General features: G+C 36.6%; 2 protein-coding genes across 2 annotated transcripts in view; one reads left to right on the top strand and one right to left on the bottom strand.

Annotated features, from left to right (window-relative positions):
• LOC113233352 (protein suppressor 2 of zeste-like) overlaps nt 1-8084 on the top strand; it is a 17241-nt gene extending 9157 nt beyond the window's left edge. Inside the window, exons 6-9 of the mRNA XM_026468469.1 lie at nt 3523-3689; nt 4495-4790; nt 5314-5632; nt 7744-8084. Coding sequence (XP_026324254.1) covers nt 3523-3689; nt 4495-4790; nt 5314-5632; nt 7744-7963 — 1002 coding nt within the window. The 3' untranslated portion in view covers nt 7964-8084. The remainder of the gene's footprint in view (nt 1-3522; nt 3690-4494; nt 4791-5313; nt 5633-7743) is intronic.
• A 2372-nt stretch (nt 8085-10456) lies between these two features.
• Nucleotides 10457-21756, bottom strand: LOC113234856. Its single transcript, XM_026470381.1, has 5 exons — nt 21589-21756; nt 20332-20437; nt 13355-13515; nt 11234-11473; nt 10457-10916 (listed from the first exon to the last, which is right to left on the bottom strand). Exons 1-5 carry the CDS (start codon nt 21739-21741, stop codon nt 10758-10760), a joined length of 819 nt encoding a protein of 272 aa, XP_026326166.1. The 5' UTR covers nt 21742-21756; the 3' UTR covers nt 10457-10757.
• Between the last annotated feature and the right edge of the window lie 768 nt (nt 21757-22524).

The raw sequence follows: 22524 nt of genomic DNA, 5'->3' as shown, positions 1-22524 counted from the left end.
TTAATATAAATATGTTAGAAAGTAGTACCCATTCTAACGACTATCAAAATTGATCGGCCACCTGCTATCGGCACCATAATATCGACAACTTTCTAACGTCACTAAATGACACATTACAGTCTCTGAACGGGTACAAAAATGTGTACTTAACTGGGGATATTAATATAAATATATTAGAAAGTAGTACCCATTCTAACGACTATCAAAATTTGTTGAGTTTTCACGAACTCGTCCCGGGACACATGATTCCTACTCGGGAACAAAGCTGCTTAGATCACATTTTAATAAAATCTGAACTAAATACATCAACTGCCGTCATACGTACTACCCTGACAGATTGTGATCTGACACTACCATTTTTAGCGTCGATAAAAGAAACCAAATAACTAAACCTCCGTCTATTAATAAAAGTATAGATTTTACTGGTGTGGTTTACGAGTTAGAGAATACAGACTTCAGCCCCATTCTAGAATGTAATGATACTAACACAGCTACCAAACTACTGCTAACCACTATAAAAAATGCTGTCCATAAAAATACCGAAATAAAAAATACAGCAAACCGGAAAGCAATTATCCAACCTTGGGTAACGCCGGGTTTGCTACAGTGTATAAGGAATCGCGACAAACTGCATACTAAAACAAAAAAATATCCTGAAAAGAAAACAATTACTACAATTTATAAGCGATACAGAAATTTTTGTAATGATCTGAAACGAGTGGAAAGTGAATATAATAAGACTTTATTCTCAACAGCTAGAAATAATACCAAACAGACGTGGAATGTAATCCGAAATGTTGCTAAGCTAGGTTCAGGGACTAACGATACTAGCGAACTTCTGTATCTTACAGAAAATCCTAATGACTCAATTAATAAAGTTAATGATTATTTTGTTAATATAGGAAAAAATCTTGCTGAGAAGATCATGAAAGATTCTCCCCTCAACTCAAATGAATCGGATGTAACCGTCTCTAACTCTTTTTATCTGGCCGAGACTGATTTTCAAAAAGTCCATGGTACCATTATGGAACTCAAAAATAGTCCGGCTACAGGTATTGATGACATACCTACAAAGGCCCTAAAATGGCTTCTCATGTTCTTGTACCCGCAATTACGCATACATGCAATAGGAGTTTCATAGAAGGTATATTTCCTGACTGTTTCAAAACTGCGTTAGTCAAACCTATTTTTAAAGCTGGGGACAAAAACAGTATCACTAACTACAGACCCATATCTACTTAACCTTCGCTATCTAAGGTGTTAGAGCGCTTAATAAATAAAAGGCTAAGGAATTATTTACAAAAATACAATATTATCCCTAATAATCAATACGGTTTTACTTCCAGAAAATCTACTGAACATGCAGTAAAAGACCTAGTTGCATACATAGTTACACAATTAGAACGAAAAAAGAAATGCTTAGCAGTATTTTTGGATCTAGCTAAGGCCTTTGATACTGTCTCAGTACCACTAATCTTGAATAAACTAGAAAAAATAGGCATAAGATAATAAGCTTTAAATTTGTTTGCCAATTACCTTAACAATTGAACACAACAGGTCATAATCAACAATATTGTAAGCGATACTCAACGTATTTACTACGGGGTGCCACAAGGTAGCGTTCTTGGTCCTAGCTTATTCTTAATTTACATAAATAATCTTTGCAATCTTCAGCTGGATAAGGGTAAAGTTTTTGCTTTCGCTGACGATACAACTTTGGATTTCCAGAGCTTGTCGTGAGACGAACTAACTAGTACAGTAGAAACGCAGGTCGGTCAAGTTATGAAGTGGCTACGGCAAAATTTGTTACGTCACCGTTAACTTAAATAAAACGAAATACGTTACATTTACAAAGCTAGAACGCCTTCAACCTTCTAACTTACATATAAAGGCTCATACTTTTACATCATTTATCAATCCTGATACATGTTCATGTGTTTTTCTAGAACAAGAGCAAAATAAAAAAATATCTTGGCGTATATATCGATTAGACACTTTCGTGGAAGCATCATACTGAAGTACTTACTAAACGAATTCGTAAGCTAACTTATGTATTTAAGCGTCTAAGATCCGCTTATGGGCTGAAATTACTCAAAATGACCTATCTCGCCCTATGCCAGTCATTGGTAACGTACTGCATTACTGCATGGGGAGGTACGTTTAAACGTTACTTGATAAATGTTGAAAGAGCTCAACGAGCGGTACTGAAGGTAATGCTGTGCAAACGCTGTACATACCCAACCGTACAAATATATGCAGACATAAAAGTGCTGACAGTCCGCCAATTGTTTGTACTCAAGTCTATACTAGATAGCCATGCAAAAACAACGTACGATCCGTTAGAACTGGCAAAAATAAGACGGAAAGACAATTTTCAGAACTGAACTATGTTCGTCATTCGCAAAACGACATCAACTATTTTTGAGACCAATGTTGTATAATAATGTATACCGAGCCATTGACATTTTCTCAAAAATACGTAAAGAATGTACATTAACAGTCACTAAGTACTTACCACTAAAATCGTATGAGGAAACTGAAATAATGCTAAAAACAATACAATAATAAAATATTTTAATTAACATAAAATACAGGAAACATTGACTTACAAATAAATGGACGACGGATCTAATCTAATACAAAAACCACGAAAAAAGTCCCAAGTCAACCTATTTAAACGTAGTGACATGTAAAGGAATATGAAAAAGCTAAAACGTTGAATTTAAATTGTAATGTCATCGCAGTACTGTCTAATTTTGCTTGCTTCGCTGTCAGTCGAACAAACGAAGACTAAAGCGTGAATGACGCTCTGTATACGATTTTAACGACCTAAAGTTCGGACACTTTTTAGCGCGGACCCGACGTCCATATAATTGTAAGTCAATGACAGGAAATGAAACTATTCAACCGTGACCATGGGACCTGTAAAGTGCCCGAAACTTTGGTTTGTTTGAAAAACAAATATACGCGATTTAAAACCGGAAAAATAGTTTCATTTCCTATGTGTAACAATCGCGTAAACCTAAGAACTCGAAAACATACAATAATTTATGCAGGAATAATTGAAAATAAAATAAAATGTTCCTTTCTATTACTATTTTTTTATACTTACACTTACGTACTGACTCTCTCTCTCTCTCTCTCACACACACACACACACGCACGCACGAACGCACGCACGCACGCACACCCAAACACACACAGCCACACACAATTTACACATTACAACGTATTGTACTGATTTAGCTTTCTAACTTTTGTTATCCTTTCTTTTCTTTTTATTATTTTTGTTGTGAAGTATTAATAGTTATTAACTGCACCTTTGTCACATATTTCTAGATCGAGTCTGAGAGTGGGGGGTCGGAATACTGTAACACAGGGTATCCTAGTACAGATTCCGCTCTCTCACAATGGTCAAACAGAATTGTCATTTCAATTTCTGTATGTATCTATTATAAGATCAATACCATTGTGATTGGAAATAAATGATTTTATTATTATTATTATTAATATGTATTTTAGTTCCAAGAAGGCTACAAACAAGTGTACGTGAACTGTACTATGATGAAGTCCGCCACGAGCATTTACAACAGGATCTGCAAGGAACTGCAGCTGCAGACAGCAGGCACCACCGAGAAGGCTTGTCTTGCTGCCATTGAGAAGTACTTGAACAAGAAACATAAAATGATGTAAGCTTCTCATTTTGTAACACCTTTTTTGCCCCGTCAAAGGTTGCCGAGAATGAAGATAAGTACTTCAGGGTAATCTCATAACAGACCTAGTCCTTCGAACTTTTTTCTAAATAGAGCTTTAAGATTAATTGAACAATTGAAATTGAATAACATCGTTAACATAAGTCAACATTCCTTATGCATTCCGACAACGGTATATCTCTTATAATTAACGTTTGAATTCCATTAGGCTAGGTATAGTGCAAATCCGCGCATCTAGTATTGGTAAAAGGCGCCTATCAGCACTAAACCAAATTTTACAGCAGAGGGATTTAACGTTATTACTTTGTTATTTTAATGGGTACGACGTAAATGTTTGCACAGTAAGCATTAATTTATGTTACTTGTGTACGGACGGATAATAATAGGTATCCGTAAATGAGGCTATATGGTTGCCACGACATTTACGCGGATTTCATTTGGCCCCTACATTTCCGACATGGAAACTCATAATCCAATGCTAGTTACGCTTTATTGCACTATCCGCGACTTTATGCCACTCGCAATAAGACGGATCAAAGTCAAATAAAGTGTGAATTCAGCAGGCTTATTGTCGGGCTCATGCCCGAAGGCAAAAGTTATCAGTTATCTCTTCTTCGAACTGTCAATTTACTCGAGATTTTCGAGAGAAGTTCGAAGAAGGTATAACTTTTGCCTTCGGGCTCATGCTAAGCCTGCTGGTGCTGTTGACAGGACCATAATTTTAGAAATAAACCAATAACGAATGAACAGTACGCTGATATTCAATTTTTATTTATTGCAGTTTATTGGTCCTCGACGAAATAGATCAACTGGATAGCAAAAAGCAATCAGTTTTATACACAATATTCGAATGGCCTGCCTTAGCAAATTCGCACATTGTACTAATTGGTATAGCAAACGCTCTAGATCTGACAGAACGTACGTTGCCAAGGTTACAAGCGCGTTGTTCCCTGCGCCCGCGCACTTTGCACTTCGCGCCATATACAAAGGAACAGATTATAAATATATTTACAACTGTATTGGCTAGTGAAGACAAGACGAAGCTGTTTTCGCCTATCGCTTTGCAGATGCTTGCAGGTAAAATATATTTTTTACGTTTTTAGTTAGTTTCAGTGTAAAGGTGTCAGAAACTATATCTTCGTCACTGATAAGAATGTGTAATCCTACATATTACAAAGGGGCTTAGAAAACTTTCTCAAGATGTCTGAAGTTCTCAACCATAATAGTCAACTGTGGCCTAAAGACACGTGCCCACCATTTGATGTTTTAAGGCATAGGTTCCCAAACTTTTGACTCACCGCTCACTTAGGCATGAAAAAAATTTCAATGCCCACCACCATGAAAAAAAATAGTATTATTTATTTAACTTAACAAAAAAAATGTAGTGTCCCTAGACAGCATCAGCGCCCCCCAATTGCTTCTGAGGCCTCTACCCATAGGACTCTTCAGCGCCCACTGGGGCGGTAAGGACCATTTAGGGAAAATATGTTTTACGGGTTGGTATATGTATAATATGTATACGCAATGTATACAATATATACAAAATATGATACTTGTTATGCGCTTAAAATAAAAGTTCAGTCGTCTGTTTCCTTTTCAGCAAAAATTGCTGCAGTATCTGGGGATATGAGACGAGCATTAGACATAGGACGGCGAGTCATAGAGCTCGCAAAACGCAGCAAATTCTCAGAAAACAAATCTGTGGATTCAATGCTAATGGACTCTACAGTGACTGTTGAAATCAAACAAGTTTTAGAAGTACTCAATGACGTTTATGGAGGATCCAGGAAAATGGAAAGCGACGTGGATGAAGGATTTCCGATGCAACAAAAGTTGATATTATGCAGTTTAATGTTAATGCTTACTAAAGGAAAAAGCAAGGACATTGTTATGGGGAAACTTCATGACGTATATAAGAGGTGTGTAAACGTTTTTTTCTAACTGTTCCATCTTTGTATTTATAATTATGACAAACTAGTGAAGTAATATCACAAAAAAATTACTTAATATTAATTTAATAAAAATTTAATGAAAACTTAATAGCGACATCCCTGTCCAGGGCTGGTAGCTGTAAAAGTATCTAACTGGATGACGAAATACTTTCATAGATTTCTCATAGATGACGCTACGGCTAAAAAGTCGTTATAAACCAAAATACAAAGATCCTACAACAAGTACATAGAAAAACTCGTGAGGTCCGCTGGTTCGTTCCGTGGCTTAGATGGGATAGCGTCTGGCAAGGTTTGCTAGAAGACGTCGGTTCGAATCCGGCCGGATCGAAGGATTTTTTTCTAAGTGTTCGATCTTTGTACTAATAATTATGTTATACAGAATTAACCCGTTCATGGACACACTTAAATAGTACTGCACACAAAAATGTGCTTTTCCTTGTGTCGTAATACGAAATGTAAATCATTTAATTTTGTCAGTACGTTATTGATACTTCTTTATGAAGAAGCAGTAAGCTACAACTACACAGAATGCACTTGGAAATCGCACTTTATAGTCCGTAGTTAGTTTTTTGAAATCCATAAAGCGATACGGGGACCCCGTACTGTCGTATTCGAAACTGTCCACGAGCGGATTTAATTAAAGAATCAGTCGTTATTAAAACCGGTCATTTGTACAATTTCACATTTCATTCATTCATTCATGCATATTACTAGTGACGCAGTCGGCGTGGCTGAATTTTGGGCCACAATAGTATAAGTATAAAATATGCCATCGACATTATAAGAAGCGATTTATAGAATATGATTTCTAGAACTGGCTATTTGTTGACCCTTTGCTCCTCTTGATGAATCGATAGTTTTCCTTAATATAGATAGCTCCTTGTGAAAGAGTTCATCCAGAAACGTACTGCCACTTTATCTATTTCTGCCGCCAAGTAGTAATGTAAGCAACCTGAAAGAGTTCTGGTGATATTACAGGCACATGGGACTTGTCAACTTATATCTCAGAGTGACAGGCGCGGTAGCAGTGTCCCTCATATTTTTGCGATTTAAAGCTCCTGAGTGGCACTGGAACTGTTATGGACAGGCGTGTCATTTTGCACCAGGCGTCCGACTTGTTCGCCCCATCACTTGATATTTTAAACAAAACGTCTGTCGTAGTAAACAAACGTAAAAATATATTATCTGCACAATAATGATTCTACAATAAAATATCCCTAGAATAAGTTATATATATAAAGTGTCATAATATTTTAGAGTAGTCAGCAGAGTAGTAGGCACAGGCAGAGTATATTTACCTAAACTTCAAGGATATTACACGTATATTTTTGGTATATTATTTTAAAGCATATCAAGAAGTTACTTCACTACGGTAGTGTATTTAGAATAAAAATGGAAGTAAATTAATTTGCTACTCTGCGAACCCAGTGAAGGTCAAATCGTGCAGAAAAAGTAATAAAATAAATAGCACAAGTACAACTACAGTCACAAACCACCAAAAGTATACCCGACACGTGTTTCTTACTTCACTGGGTTTGCGGAATAGCAATTTAATTTTTTCAAACATGCTCGCAAATGTTTGCATAACTTAAAAATATCCCCACAAAGTTTGTCATTTAAGGAGTGTGTAACACTTTACCGGCTTAGGCTGCTAGGAAAATAAGTATGCAAATCGATTATATCCAATCCATCTATTATTTCTATCCGTTGCGCTAAACTTTTAAATATATCTACTAACCAAGAGCTATAAAAAGACTATAGACAAAAAATTATTTTCCTTGGTATTACTCATTTTGCGTTTATTGTAGTACATTAATGTACCCGCACCACATACTTAAAGAAACGGTAAAATAAAGTTTTGAACGGTAAAAAAAGCACTTCGAGGTTTTCTTCTATTAATCTATTAATTATGTATTTAGAAGTAAAAATAGAACTATCTTGTTTTGATTTTTTTTACTTTAATTTTTAATTATTCCGGCCGTCAGAGTGAAGTATTATCCACTTCTTGTTTTGTTAAATATACTCTACCTTTTCTGAACTCTGGTCATTGGCAATTTATAACGTTGTTTGTCATACAGAGTGGCGGCAGCTCGCAATATAGCGCCCCTAGACCTAAGCGAGATGGCCGGAGCGTGTTCTCTTTTGGAAGCCCGCGGGGCTCTACGCGTCGGAGGAACGGGCGCCGCTCGCACCCGCCGCTTACGCCTGCAATGGGACGAGTCGGACTTGACCGCTGCACTCAGAGACAAACCCTTACTCTCGTCTATACTTGGCGACGTTAGCTGTCTTTCTGCGTGACACTGAAGAAGACTATTGCCAACAGTAGACGCCAAAGCAGTACTTTAAGCCAATTTTCATTTTCTGTGTTCATCATGATGAACACAAAACTGTTTTATACAGTGTTATTTTTTTAAATGAGTCATATACAGTGTAATTTTTTAACTGGGACAGTATGGGGAAATCCGAAACCATAGGAAATACAGGGAAACTGTCTTAGGAACCATTGAATCATGAAGAAACATTTCATTAAATTTGAGCGACTTCTGCTATCCCGACTTTTTTCTTTCGTTACAATGAAATGATCCTTATAAGGAAGTGAATCAATCAGCATGAAAAAAATATTGTCAATATTATTTATTTTTATGGACAACTCAAGCTTGATTAAAAAATTTACTATGTCAAATTTGTTTTCACAAAGAAATACCTCTAGGTTCCTAAAACAGTTTCCCTATATCATATATGGTTTCGGATTTCTCCATACTGTCCCAGTTAAAAAATTACACTGTATTTTAAGCAAAACTTTTAATTGAAAATGGAAGGAATCTTCTTGTTGTTTTTTGCGCAATGTGTAAGGTAAGGTTCAATATGTCCAATACTTATAACATGCATTTTAAGTTATAATATGTGTGGGTGTTTGTGACACATATTGTGTGGATTTGACATACACACAAAGTGTAAACGGGACGGTCTATTGTTTAAGGGTATCTGTAAATGTTTGCGTCCAATATCCAAATAAAATTAATCATTGTTATTTTGGTTTCATATAATAAGCCAAGAACTTTAACAATAACGTTTAACAAGTCAAACTCGACTTTGAAGTACCCCAGAGACAATTGGTACAATCATAATACTTTATTATAGGAAGCAATTCTCGTCACGCCTCATCGGAGGCGATGCGCACCGATATGTCTAGTTTGACCCTTTTACAATATAATTTTGACTTCCGAGCTGTATCTTATGTTCACGCTTCTGCTATTTTGTGTCATGATTTCTGTTATTTTGTTTAAAAGTCGGATTTTCAAACAAACGTCATTCGTTTATAGTAAGTAGTTACAATTTTTTAAATTATAAGTTGACCTCATAAAAACGTTTTTAGTATCACGACGACGTATGACTTTATTATCTGTCAAGTCCTATATAATATCTGGGCTTATGCTAATCAAATACAACTATGTTTGGGATTCATTTGCACTGCCAATAAAATAGAATTGGCGTCACGTTGTCTACGTAGCGCCTTAAGGAATTATAGTAACTTTACTATATATTTACTGCTATATAGAGCCCCACTTAAATTAACTGGTGACGTGTACGTAACAATTGACGTGTTTAGAGACGCAAGGAGTACATGCAATTTCCCACAATTCAAGACCTCAGTTTCAAATAAATTGTCGTGGTACTCTTCTGTTGCCAGTGGTTCCTGCTCTATACATAATTATATGGCATAAGCACATTCATCCCATCTGAAATCTTTAAGTAGAAAATCATTTAGGATCAAGGGATACGGAAACTGAATGTAGGACGACAATTAAGATGTATTTTTGAATATATTGACTTATGTCGTTATTAGACAATAGTTGAAATTACTTGTTGTAGTTTACGTTACTTGCTTCCTACCATTTAAAGTAATTGAAAAAAAAAAAACATTACGTACGTACCTTTAACCTTGTTCTATTAATTTCAAATGATTCTTTTCATATGTTAGGTTTATTATATCGTATCTGTACTCGACTTTTCAAGTGAAGCGTACATTCCGTATGTATTTTTCTATAAAATATTTTTTATTAGGCATGCTGAAAGTTTCAAGAATATGTCAATATAGTGTGGAATGCCAAATCCCAATTATAAAAAGATACAAAAAGATAGCACGCTTAAATGAAATCACAATTTAATGGTATAAGTTCAAAAACACCAGTTATTTATAGAGTATTAACAATTTAACTTTCACTACATTGAAAGCTCTATTCAAATTTTACTCCGTCTATAACATTTTAAAAAGCAATAAACACGTTTATTACATCACGTTATTTGAAGTTGTAAACGATTGCAAGTAAAACGGTATGTTTTAGAATGTTGAGAGTTATTCTGCCTCGTACTTGGCATTGGCAGTTTTTATATCATCCTTTGATTTTGTTCACCATGTATTAATACGAGTGATACAAAAATACGTTTTATTTCTTTGTAATCGTATACTTATTGCTAAGGTTTGTTTGTATCCTGAAAAGGATTGTTTTAATGTATAAATTTGCATTTGTACGCTTGTTGGAATCGTTTTCGTGTTAGTTTTTAAGTTAATCGTTTTGACTATCATATTTATGTGTTTGTTTGTATGTTACTAGGACCAAAAACTTTTTCTGCGTTTTTTGTGGAATGTATGACTGACTATTTTTAAGTTTTGGATTTAGTAATTTCATTGGAATAAAAAAAATAGTAATTTTTTATTTTTTTTATTTATATAATTCTTAAAAGTTAATCCTATTTTGTGCAAAAAGACTTTTTACAAAAGCAATAGCATAATTTTAGATTTAAGGATTGAAAGGATGACTGACCTTCAAGATGTGACAGTTTACAATCAAGCATGGACAATGTTAGTTGAGTCTACACTCTACATACTTAAATAGTTATTAATACTTCACGTTTTATTGTCACAAAGAAATTTACATTTTTGATGAAACCCTTACATAAATAAGGTACCTAACAAAAGTGAATTAAATTATATTAAATTAATAAATAACTTAAGTAGATAGCTACTTGGTTTTTGTACAATGCCAGCCATTTAAAATACTAGAGGGCGTGTGGTAAGGGATGGAAATTCTCATAGACGAAGGCCGGGGTTGCGCGAACGCACGAAGTTGAGGAGTTCGTCACTGTCCTCGCAGACGAACGGTTTGACGTGGTGGCAGGCCACGTCGTGCCACTTTATACCATCATTGTAGAAGTTGTTCAGGATCGATAGACACGACTCGTCGTTGCCCTGTGAAACAAAATTCGCATCAAATACCGCAGCAGCAATTTTCTCTCGTTTCCCACGAGTGCCGTTCAACTTGATTAACGCAGACGTGATGGAATTCATCAATGAATCACGACAAATGCAATTTTCTACAGCAACTTTCGATGTCCACCTAATACAAAATGACCCACATAACAACTTCATTATGAATAATTATTTTAATTACATCTCTAGTTTTTTTTTAATAAAAGAGCTTTTCGAACTGGTTGGCAAAGGTAGAAGACAACTTTGTGTTCAGCATTGTCAAAGAACAATCCTATTTTGACCATTTAATGACTTACCTGGGCGGCTTCACGATTGTCAGGCTGGGCTTGTCCAAAGCCACCAGTGAAGGACCAATCGCCGGTGTTGCGCTGGGTGGTAGGTCCAATTTTGGCGCCGGAGCCGGACCAGAACCAGCCGTTCACATTCGGGGGCTGCAGATCGGGGCGATCGCAACCCGCGAAGTTGCATTTACGTCCAGATGTCCAGATAAATCTGACATTACCGCGAGCAATTCTCTGCTTTATGAACTCGTTCTCCTAAAAAAGAAATTAAATCGTTAATACAGTAGGTACTTTACGGAATTTACAGAAACTTATTTCTTGTCATTTAAGGCAAACTATAAAAAGAGCCCAGTATTACGGGCTTAATGTAATACGGCTATCGTAACGCAGATCTGGTTACCCGTTATGACCGCGAAGAATTATGCTCCACATGCTTAGCCTGCTTAACCTACCATACAAGGAAATAACAGTGTCACGGTCGCGGTCATCGACTTTAAGCTAAGACTACTTATATGTATATGGTCGTTTTTTAATCAAATAGATTTTTTTTAACGTTAAAGAACAAATTTGCCCAAGCCAATAAGCAAACTACTGTTTCCGAAAGTTATTTGCATGAATAATCTACATTAAATTGCATTACGTCATATCCTGTTTGGCAATAACATTAATAGTCATCTGAGAAGTGAAATTGTCGTAAAAAAAGCAAAACAAGCAAGCAATAATAAGGTTGTGTAGTTAGCGATCGCCGGGAAGTCGACGTCCGGCACGAAAAGTGGGCAACACGGCTGCAACAGGAATGTGTGCCACGTGCCACTTCCCCGGCCCCAAGCCTCCACATAGCGCACTCGGCCGTTGCACCCCTTTCACGCGACGCCTTCAACGCTCTACAAAGCGAAACAATCTTCTATCCTAATGCATAATTGATGTAAGTCTAATAACTCTACTCGGTGAATACGCTTTGCACTAATCGTCACGCGATGCCGGATGTCGGAACACGGTATGTAAAAGCAACAATGAGATGTATTGCGCCTCGAAACTCCCACCACTACCGTCTCGAATACTTATCGCAAAACTTACAACCGCGACGGTGACAGGAAGTGTTGAGAGAAAATATGCTCATTTTCCACTGTTGCCTCCCGGATAAGTGCAAACAATTGGATAATAAATGTACAAAGGTAACACGAACTAACATCGAGTAACTCATTTATAAGTTGTTTTTATATGGCTTTTATAATTACTACGTAACGCATAAACAAACGAGTTAGGTATATAGTGGTTTTTGTGCTATTGTATATGAGTTCCGACGTAAACCCCATTCCGGAATCTTCAATCTTTATGTTTAGTCGTAATAAAATTAACAATAAAGTCACTTCAGTTATTCGTGACATGATCATCAAACGGTAATGAATGAACGTCACTCGTCTCGTCACAGAGGTGAATAGTGTACGGCACTTTTTGCGGCAATCTATTTTGTCCTTACGAAATACAAATTGCTGGTCCAAATTGCTACACTGCACGTTAAATATGCCCACGTAGTACATACTATGATACTGAAAGTGAACGCATCATCACGATTGACCCTGTTGCGTGATATATCTTCGAGAGAATTGCGTACATAAATGCGTTTATCTAGTACTATATTAATGATCTGAATGTTTCAAGGTCCATAGTTTGTTGTATGTTGATGTTGCTGTAGATTAAAGAGCACAAAACACCGTGTTGAGGTCCATTTCGTGGCATAGTAACAATTGTTTTTATGTTCAAAGACCTTGACTGTTCCATCAACGCGTTTCATTGTTAGAAAATGTTTTAATTACAATGATATTAAATATGGCTAAGTATGTGATAAATGTTTGTGACCACCTGTGGGTGAGTGGTTTACAAAAACAAGCAGCAACAGTTAAAACATAGTAGCAGTAGAGCTCCCTGTGAAAGAGTTCGTCCAGAGAAGTACTGCCATCTTACCTAGTTTAGACTCTATTATTTTTTAGTCTATTTTATTTCTGGTTTGGTGCTGATGAAATTACAGGCACATAGGACTCGTCAACTTATGTCTCAGGGTGACGGGCGCAGTGGCAGTGCACCTTAAGATCTTTATTGCGATTTAAAGCACAATATATTGGTACAAACGTTTACCTGAGGGGTCTCGAGAGAGACGGCATCCATGCAATGTCGCCGGCAGATGTTCCTGGCATCCAGCCAATCCACTTCTAGGTTGCGGGTTGGTGCATGTTCCCAACTGAAGAAGTACGAGTGTAACACTCCTCGAGCGTCGCGGTATGTTGAGTGTCTGACTCCTGCACACAAATTAGAATAATAGATTAAAAATAACGTACCTACTTTAGATTTTCTAAAAAATTCTTTTCTGCAGTTAATTACCTATTGAACAAATGTATATTGCTTGCGTCCGTTATTGCGGATGCGGTTTTGAAAAAGGTGTTGTATCCATGTAGCACATTATGAGAGATTAGGAGAACAAAACACACATTAGCAAGTGTTGTAACACATTGTATGTAAGCTACAGACCACTAAGCACTTTGTACAAAAGCATATTGAAACTTCAATGACGACAGAGTTAGGTAGTCATAATTTCGAAATAGTGTTTATCTTTACGCCTTGACGTTCACAGTTTTACACAACGGCGCTCATTTGTGTTGGTTCTCACAGATTTCAAAGGAATCGGTGATTATTGCAATGAGTCTAAAAGTCATGTCATATTCGTATTATACCTACTGTATTATTAAAAATCAATTGTTGAAGTCCACACAAGATCACTATCACCATTAAGGTAGGTCTTTAATTACCACACTATGAAGATAATACTAGACGTACTTCTGGATTAAGTGCAGGACTTCGAGAAGTGCGCCTGCCCGAAATCCGCTTCACGCAAAGTGTATTACGGCGGCGTGCTCTTTTTGCCCTCGACTCGACGTCAGGAAGTTCAGTGGTCCCGATGGCGTACCCGCTATTGTGCTCAGGACGTGCGCTCCCGAGCTGGCTCCGGTCTTAACGCACCTCTTCGCGTTTTCGTACCACTTAGGTAAAGTGTCGTTTTCATGGAAGATAGCTTGCGTTCACCGCATACCCAAGTAGGGTGACCTCTTAGTTCTCCAAGGTGATGGAGTATATAGTAAACAACCAGCTCTTATATTATATCGAGGATCGCCAGCTAATTAACGACTGCCAGTACTGCTTTCGCCGTGGTCGTGGTATTGGTGATCTTGTTGTGTATCTCACACACCAATGGGCAGCAGCCATCGTGAGCAAGGAGGAAGCAATGGTTGTGCGCTGAGATATCGCTAAGGCTTTTGATCGGGTCTGGCACAAGACGATTCTATCGAAGCTACCATTTTACGGGCTTCCAGAAGGGCTCTGCGCTTTTGGACCGCCAGCTTTCTGTCTGAGTGGAGCATAAAAATCGTTGTGGACGGATTGTGCGCGGATACCATGCTCATCAACGCCTTCCGCCGGCGTTCCGCAAGGATCTGAGCTATCACCAACCCTGTTCATCAAGTAGTAACATTCATTGCTATGCGGATGACAGTACCGATGATGCCTATTGTACAGTTCGCACAAATATCATCCGCAAGTGGAACAAAACAGATTGCAACTTGTGTCCAAAATCGAGATTCTTTAGAGCAGGTATCTGAATGGGACCGAAAGATAACCTGGTCCAATTCAACCTCGCAAAGACATAAGTCTGCGCGTTTACTGCAAAAAACCCCCATTTGTGCGCCAAAGTTACAGAGCGCTGCCCTTGCCATCTCTAAGAGTATTGGGACACTTGGTCTAGTGCTCTGTGGAACTGTTTGAACTGGTGCCACCGTCTCGTTTCCACCATCGCACCTCCCGCCAAAATAGTAGAGTCCATCTCCACATCTGATCACAGATGCCTGGCGTTGTAAGACCACGCGGGCATCTCGTTCGTTCCTTCCTCAAACCTGTAAGATATGGAACGATCTTCCTCCTGAAGTATTTCCTTTGCGCGATGACATTTAATGATGACATGGGTTCTTCAAAAAATGTGTTTATAGGACTCTCAAAGGCTGGCAACGCATAAGCAGCTCATCTGATGTTGCAAATGGGCGACGATCACTTCCCATCAAGTGGCTCGTCTGCTCGTTTGCCTCCCTCTTTACATTAAGAAATAAACAAAATGTGGGGGTTACTTTTGCAATAATTAACGATTAGTATTCAAGATTAGATTATTCAATCATAGCTACTTACAGAATATTTCAATTACGCGGCAATAAAGCTCTCACTCTAATGCCACCCATTATCACCCATGAAATGACATGCAATCAAAACAGGCTCATCGTCAGGTTGTTTAATGGAGCGACTCTTTCGTAACGACTAATAGAAAGTCTACATTCTAGGCCTCTCTCCCACATGTCTTCGAAAATGCATGACGTGTTCGCACATCTTCCAAACATACATACTACCGGAACTATCTGATAATCTTCCGTAAAGCGAGAAAATGTCATTTTACGTAACGTAGAGTGTGCGAGAGAGACTGCAATAAAATAATTAATTTAACATTGTAGTAATTTTGCATAGCTATTGAAGTTTTATATTCCGTGGAAGTAGAATTACGTAATTGACGTAACCGGTCAATGAGACACGATCGTCATACTATACTTGCTATTGAAAAGCACAAAGAGGTGTGAACAACGTAAACATCTCGCGGAGAAAGTTGTCGGGATTGTGCTTTAACAACATTGCCAAAACAGCAGACAATTAGTATTCTGTTACTAAGAACCAAGCGTGTTGTTTACCTATTTTTAGCATGAATTAAGCTAGACTTTACCCACAGACGGAACAACTCATGTAACCTGATCACATAGAAATCCTTAACTTAAATAAAAAAAACAACAAAATTAGGAAAATGTAATTCCACTAAAAGAAAAGAGTATTCTACAGACCAAATGTGTATTCATATGTTATTAAATCCCGTTCGTTATAAACATCAATTTAAATTTACAATTAAAATCTCCAGATGATCAGCTATTTTTCAAATATATTACGCAAACCAAATACAACCTTGAATCTCACAAGGGTTCATGACTTATTTATGCACCTATGTATCAAATTAACAAATTATTTTACGATGTTTTAAGGAAATTAAGAAGTTAATATCTCGATGTCAAGTTTGTCATTTGTATATTATCTTCTACTTATTCGAATAATCAAGTGTAGAGTATAGCGTAGTTTGAAGAAGATTTACTGGACATAGCCCCATTATTATAACTAGCAATTGGTTAAGAATGAACCGAAATATTAATTTTTCCTATTGAGCATCAGACTAGTAAAATGTAGAGTTTTATTTGGATTTCAACTCTTGGTTGAATCAATGAACTACTGGATGTTGCTATGCAACATCGAACTTTCGCCTTTTTAATATACCTAAGCGTATCTTTTGTTTGTTTAATTATAGTAAGGGACCTTAAGTTCATACTTTGGAATTTAGATGTTTTTGCAAACAAAGCTTTAGTGTACAGTCGGTGCTCTCACTTAGTTATCCACTATTTTTCTTCCATTCCATCCGTTTCTCTTTCCCATTAAACTCTCTGCAGTAAAAATTACTATTTGGCACTTAAGGTTCTTTACCTCAGCTACAGATAATTGTATACATCGCTTTTTAATATAACTGGCACTCCAAAGGTGACCTTATAATGGGAAAAATCGTAATACAACTCAACAGGTCACCTACATTAGTTGCGCGGTAATCGTACGGTACACATAAAGGATCTTTGTATGTTTTGTACTGAGTACCTTCGATGAATGCGGATCGATTGTTAGCGAACGCTCCCATCGCACCAAAGGCGCACCTCATGCGGGCTTATATTGCGAAAGCATTCAATTCAGTTTACCTAATTCCCAGAACAGTATGAAAAATAAATTGTAACACAGAAGATAAAGCGTTTTTATCTTGTATGAGCAAATCGTTACTTAACTATTTGTGGTTTAAGGTAGGTAATAAAGTAGTCACTGATGTGAGAGTAAAATATTGAAGGGTGAAAGTTGTTTAACCATAAAGTCATATTTTTTAACCACCTCTTACCTCGTACAACACAAACATTACGAAACATGCGCTATTGATTATGTCACGAAAAAGATTAAGGAAAGCAAGCAATTTTATGGGAATGCAACAATAAATAAGTACCAAAATGTTTTGGAGTATTATTTTATGAATAGTAAATAAGTTACAATAATTTCAAGAACTACTTACGACGCAGAAAATTGTTTGTAGATGTGCGATAAGTATAAACTTTTTCTCAAAACTAATAAGTATACGTACTTATTTTTAATGTTTACCCAGAACGGACTTTATGTTGCGTGTTAATCGGCTCATAACTTTAAACCGACAAGGATCAGAAGGTGAAAGATCAAGAATTTCAACCTAATACGGTACTGTACACTGTAAATACTGCCATACATACTGGTTACGGGGGGCTTTAAGAAAAAAAGTTTAATAGGTGACCGGTCACTTCTTTATAAACCCACTCTTTGAAAAATTCAACTGTGATATATATATTTAATTCTATTTTGAAACATGTTTCATTTTCCTCGTAGCTTTTTACTTTTTTGAAACTTCAAAACTGTTCTTTACAACATTTTTTAGTTATTATAGGAAGAGGTCAACATACCAAAATTAAACACAATTAAATAAAAAACACAAATATTTGGAGAGGAAATCTTGTGTTAAATCATCATAAAACATGCTTGTACTCTTAATTATTATAGACATGTTTTGGTATGCTTTAGATACCGGCTGCCAGATCTCTTCTTATCGTAGTCGGTAGATTATCTTTTACACTTATATTATCAAGCAAACCGTCTAGTAAACTTTTGAGTCATCACTACTCGTCGTCTAATGGTAATATTTACATTTCCTTGACATGGCATAAGTAATAATTATTGGACCTTAAAAATAATTTACCGACAAGGTAAATTGGCGTACGACCTCAACATTTTGCTATGTACATCAAACACCTCGTAGAACATATCTACTACTTGTTAGTGTAGAAAGAACATCAGGTCATGTAGGGTAAAGCGTCGACAAGGTGAACTACCATTACCGAGTCATATGACCATCAAGGCATCTTTTAACAACTAACTACATTGCTCCTTTTAAAGTGTACAGACGGTCTAAGATACATTTACATGCAATTATGACACCAACGTACAATGAAAATGATGTAATAGTTACTATAAAAAGCTCATACATTGTTACAGACAGGAACTAAGTTAGTAAGCAACCATTCAGAGCAACTAATTACGCTACAAGCCACCGTCATCGTTATGCAAATGTATTTTATAAAACACTTAATAGTACTTTTTGCCTTTTCTTTACCTGTTTTTGTACTGCCTCCAATGAATTTTGACTCGCATACATAAAGTATTGTTTAAAGTAATTGAAAACTAAGTTTATGAAGCTTGTTCATATTTGTGTATTTACACTTTTCACGCAGCTTTTATTTGTAAATATAGTTTAAAAACATATTACAATTAAGTAGTCACGTAAACTTGTGTCTGATACTGTGTGTACACGTATTGGAACATGACCCCGCGACCTATGCTAAGCATTAATTTATATCCGTATGATATTGAATTGAAAACGAATAAGCGATTAACTTTATTTACTCGTCCCGCCATGCCCCTACGGGATTTACGACTAGTATTGAAATCGTAAATTCGTGGAACTACATATTTGCCAAGTTTTATTGATATCGGTTACCGGAAAGTCCTCGAAACGATTCATCCCCTAGTTTGCCACCATTCGAGGTGAAATATTTTCTTCAAATTTAAATGGGACCAATACTGGTGTGCCTTTTTTTTAACAAAATAAGAATCTAAAGAACCTAAGAACTCGAAAAGAAGAATCGTCACATCGGTTCACAAATGATGGACTAATCGCGTAACATACACAGAAAATATAAGTCCAATTGAGAATCTCCTCCCTTTTTGAAGTCGGGTAAAAATACATACCTGAGTAAAAAGAATGATACATAAAGGCATAATAAATCTGCTTTACGTATAGTACCTACTTACTATTCGTACTAAGTACTTACTTATATTAAGTAAGTACTTATTATAATAAATGTGACGATTTCAAGTTTACCCATGAAGTGAGAATATTTTGAATTTGTATCCAAGCGTCAAGTTGTTAAACCTTTTGTAAAAGAATGTGAAATTACACAATTGTCATACATAATGCCGCCGTTTCGGAAATTTCTCAAAAATTTTGCCTAGTCTATAATGACTCTGTTCATGTCTTTTTGGACTAATGTTACACGATTGTATCTTGAGATTATTGCTCGTGCTTAATTATATTGAAATATAGAGTGGAAAGTACCTAGCTGTAATTACTATACTTCAAAGAATGCTGTAAAAGGCAAGATTTTGCTCTCACTCTCTCTCTCTCTCTTTCTTGTCAAAACCTGGCTGTATTAATTGAAAAAAAAAATTCTTTTCATTTTCTTTATTAGGAAGTTTAAATAGTAGTATATAGATTTGTAGTAGGTATGTAGATTTTTCGCGTGGAAATGTACTTAGTTTTTGAACAATGCAAACTTTTTGGTTTGATTACAAGTTATGACGAGGCAAGGATTTTGCAGTTATTTATTTTCGTTATTTTTTTTATTTATTTATTGCTCATTAGCCGTACGTTAACTAAAACGCGGCTATGTGACAAAAGAATATGAAATTGTGTAATAATATTTTAGCTATGTATATTATAATTAGGGTAAGTTCCGATATCCCGATTCCTTAAATAACTTTAACTGTTTTTAAATAGATAATTTTGAGCTCTATCTTATGCCATTTAAAACGAATGTTGGACCACTTGTCACTTAGCCGCATTTTAGTTCGTCGACGGCAGTCATGTGGTTCTGCTTTATGGATAATCTTTCGACATGTATCTTCCTATAGGCATCGTATAACATTTTTGTAGGTAAGGGCTTAAGGTCAATCAAGACATTGGACAACATCTCCTGATTCTGCAAGTCGACCAAGTGAGACAATTATAAAGATATTTCTTATTTATACTAACTACTAGTAGTTGTTAGTCATATGTTGTTGTAATTGTGAGATTGTTTTTTTGCTCTACGTACTGTTAGCACAACTTCTTGGGTCGGGTAGGGCAAGGCGGCGCTGGGCGTTGACTATGCAGATCACAGCCAGGAAGGCTACTGCTGCCAGGTACGTGTGCCGGCTCATCTGTGTGAATTTAGGAAAAATATTAATAATAAAGTTTTCAACATCGATTATTAACAACTCCATTTGCTTTGTTCATAAGAATTGCATACTAAAAATAGTCTCAGAAAAAATTGTCGTAAATTTTGATATGGATTTCTTGGTTCTTTCTTTCAAAAAGGCTTTATCGTATATATTGGTATACACAGGTGCAGTTTAAACAACTCAACGGAATGTTGAGGCAAAGAAAACTTTCATCCGTCGTCGAAGGCGTGGCTGGTGAGAGCGAAGATGACAGTCTTTAAATCTGACGTCATTTTCCCATTTCACATAATTTCTCACAAGATAATGCTTATGAGAATATATTGTTTTCTGATATGGGTATTATAAAATCGTCCAGAGTATTAAACTATGGAGCGAGCTATCTATTGCAATCAGTTTTGCGTTAATCAAGAAATGTGCAGAGATACTCTAATCCAATTAGCACTTACCTACTTTGAGTTCCGTTATCTATAGACTGTTATTAAAATTGACAAAAGTGGTCAGTGAACAGGTCCGTCTTACAAGCTCGCTTTCTTTTATTTATGCAGATCACGAGTGCCCGAGGACAATCGATACGTGAGATGAATTTATTTTGTTATATTTGTGAAAGCAAAGCTCGCCTCGCTGACCTCCTTGTTGCGAGTTTAACCGTTTGCGTGAAAAGGTGCTCAACGCGAGAAATCGACGATTTGGAACGCATTTTATGGTAACCGAAAGCGCTCGTCATGACGCTTACGCATACTTAACGAAACGATTAAAACTAGAAGCGTATCAGTGAACCTTTCTCGAAGAATTTTTACGTGCTAAAGTTGCATACTGTCGTGCAGGCACTTGAATGACGATGTTCGGGAAAAATATAAGTGTAAATTTTACAACGTCCTTAATGATTCTTAATGTAGAATTTGATATCTGTAATTATTTGCAAATCAAAGCACTTCACTTAAATTTTATTTGTTAACTTATCGTTGCACTTGCGCGTTTTGCACTGTATGTAGATCAGCGGCAAAAAGTTTGATCCGAAACTTTTTAATTCTTCTAAATATAAAGTTTCCACACACATTTTGCCTGAACATCGTTTTAAAATAATCGTCGTTTTCACTTTGGGAGAGGTGCATCGTTAGTGCAGCGCGTACCTCTGTAACTTGTGCGACTTCTGTGATGCGCTTGCGTGCGAACGGATGCGCGTGTGACGACGGGTGGTGCGCGGCACGAGCGATGATCGTGGCGGTGTCAGAGGGACTGGCGCAGCCGCAGGTCTCCTCTCTAATTAAGCCTCCGCCATTCATTTACTTTCACTTCCAATATGAGACACGACCTGCCCGCTCTACCGCGCCTCTTCGCCAAAGGAGTGCCCCGAGACCTTCTGGAGGTCGGGCCGGACGTAAAGTGCAAGCTTACGTAACATATTCAACACAGCAAGCCATCACATCTTTTATTAAATAATCGATAGGTAATTAAATTTGCGCTGCCCGTTGACAGACATAGTTTGATAATTGATGTAAAGATAATTATGGAGATAATATTGAATTCCATACCTTTTAGTTACTGAGTCAAGTAATTCTACAAATTGAGAATGTTTAATTAACAATTTATAAGACTTGTATACTGAAACAATTTTTTTATTGTGCTAGACAGCCACAACAATTATTGCCTAGTCTCAAATTAGTGAAGGGGAGAGAGTGCGTGAAAAAAAATCGCATGGCTATGAGTAACAGCGTTACGGAATTTACTCTGGGGCACTTCCTAGAACATCCAGACCATGCCAATTTAGAAAAGTTCTTTTTGTGGCCTACCGGGAATAGAATCTGGGACCTCCTCATCCAGTGCCCACAGTATAGATCGGATAGATAGACCCATAATTCAGTGCCTCCAGTGAAAAAGGGAATAACTTAAAATCGACACTTTTCAACAAAAACCATTATTTTATTGATTATTGGTTGATCATGTTTTCTATGTATATATTTTTAATGTTTTTTCGGATTGCGTAACTTTAGTTTATGAATGCTTAACGGTAATAACACAACTTATGTTAACAAACTTTAAGACATAATTCGACTTATTCCCTTAAC

Source organism: Hyposmocoma kahamanoa, unplaced genomic scaffold, assembly GCF_003589595.1.
Source record: "Hyposmocoma kahamanoa isolate Upper Pololo Valley unplaced genomic scaffold, ASM358959v1 102, whole genome shotgun sequence".
NCBI classification, from domain to species: Eukaryota; Metazoa; Arthropoda; class Insecta; order Lepidoptera; family Cosmopterigidae; genus Hyposmocoma; species Hyposmocoma kahamanoa.
Note: the sequence above shows the minus strand (reverse complement) of the source record. Positions and strands in the feature narration are given on the sequence as shown.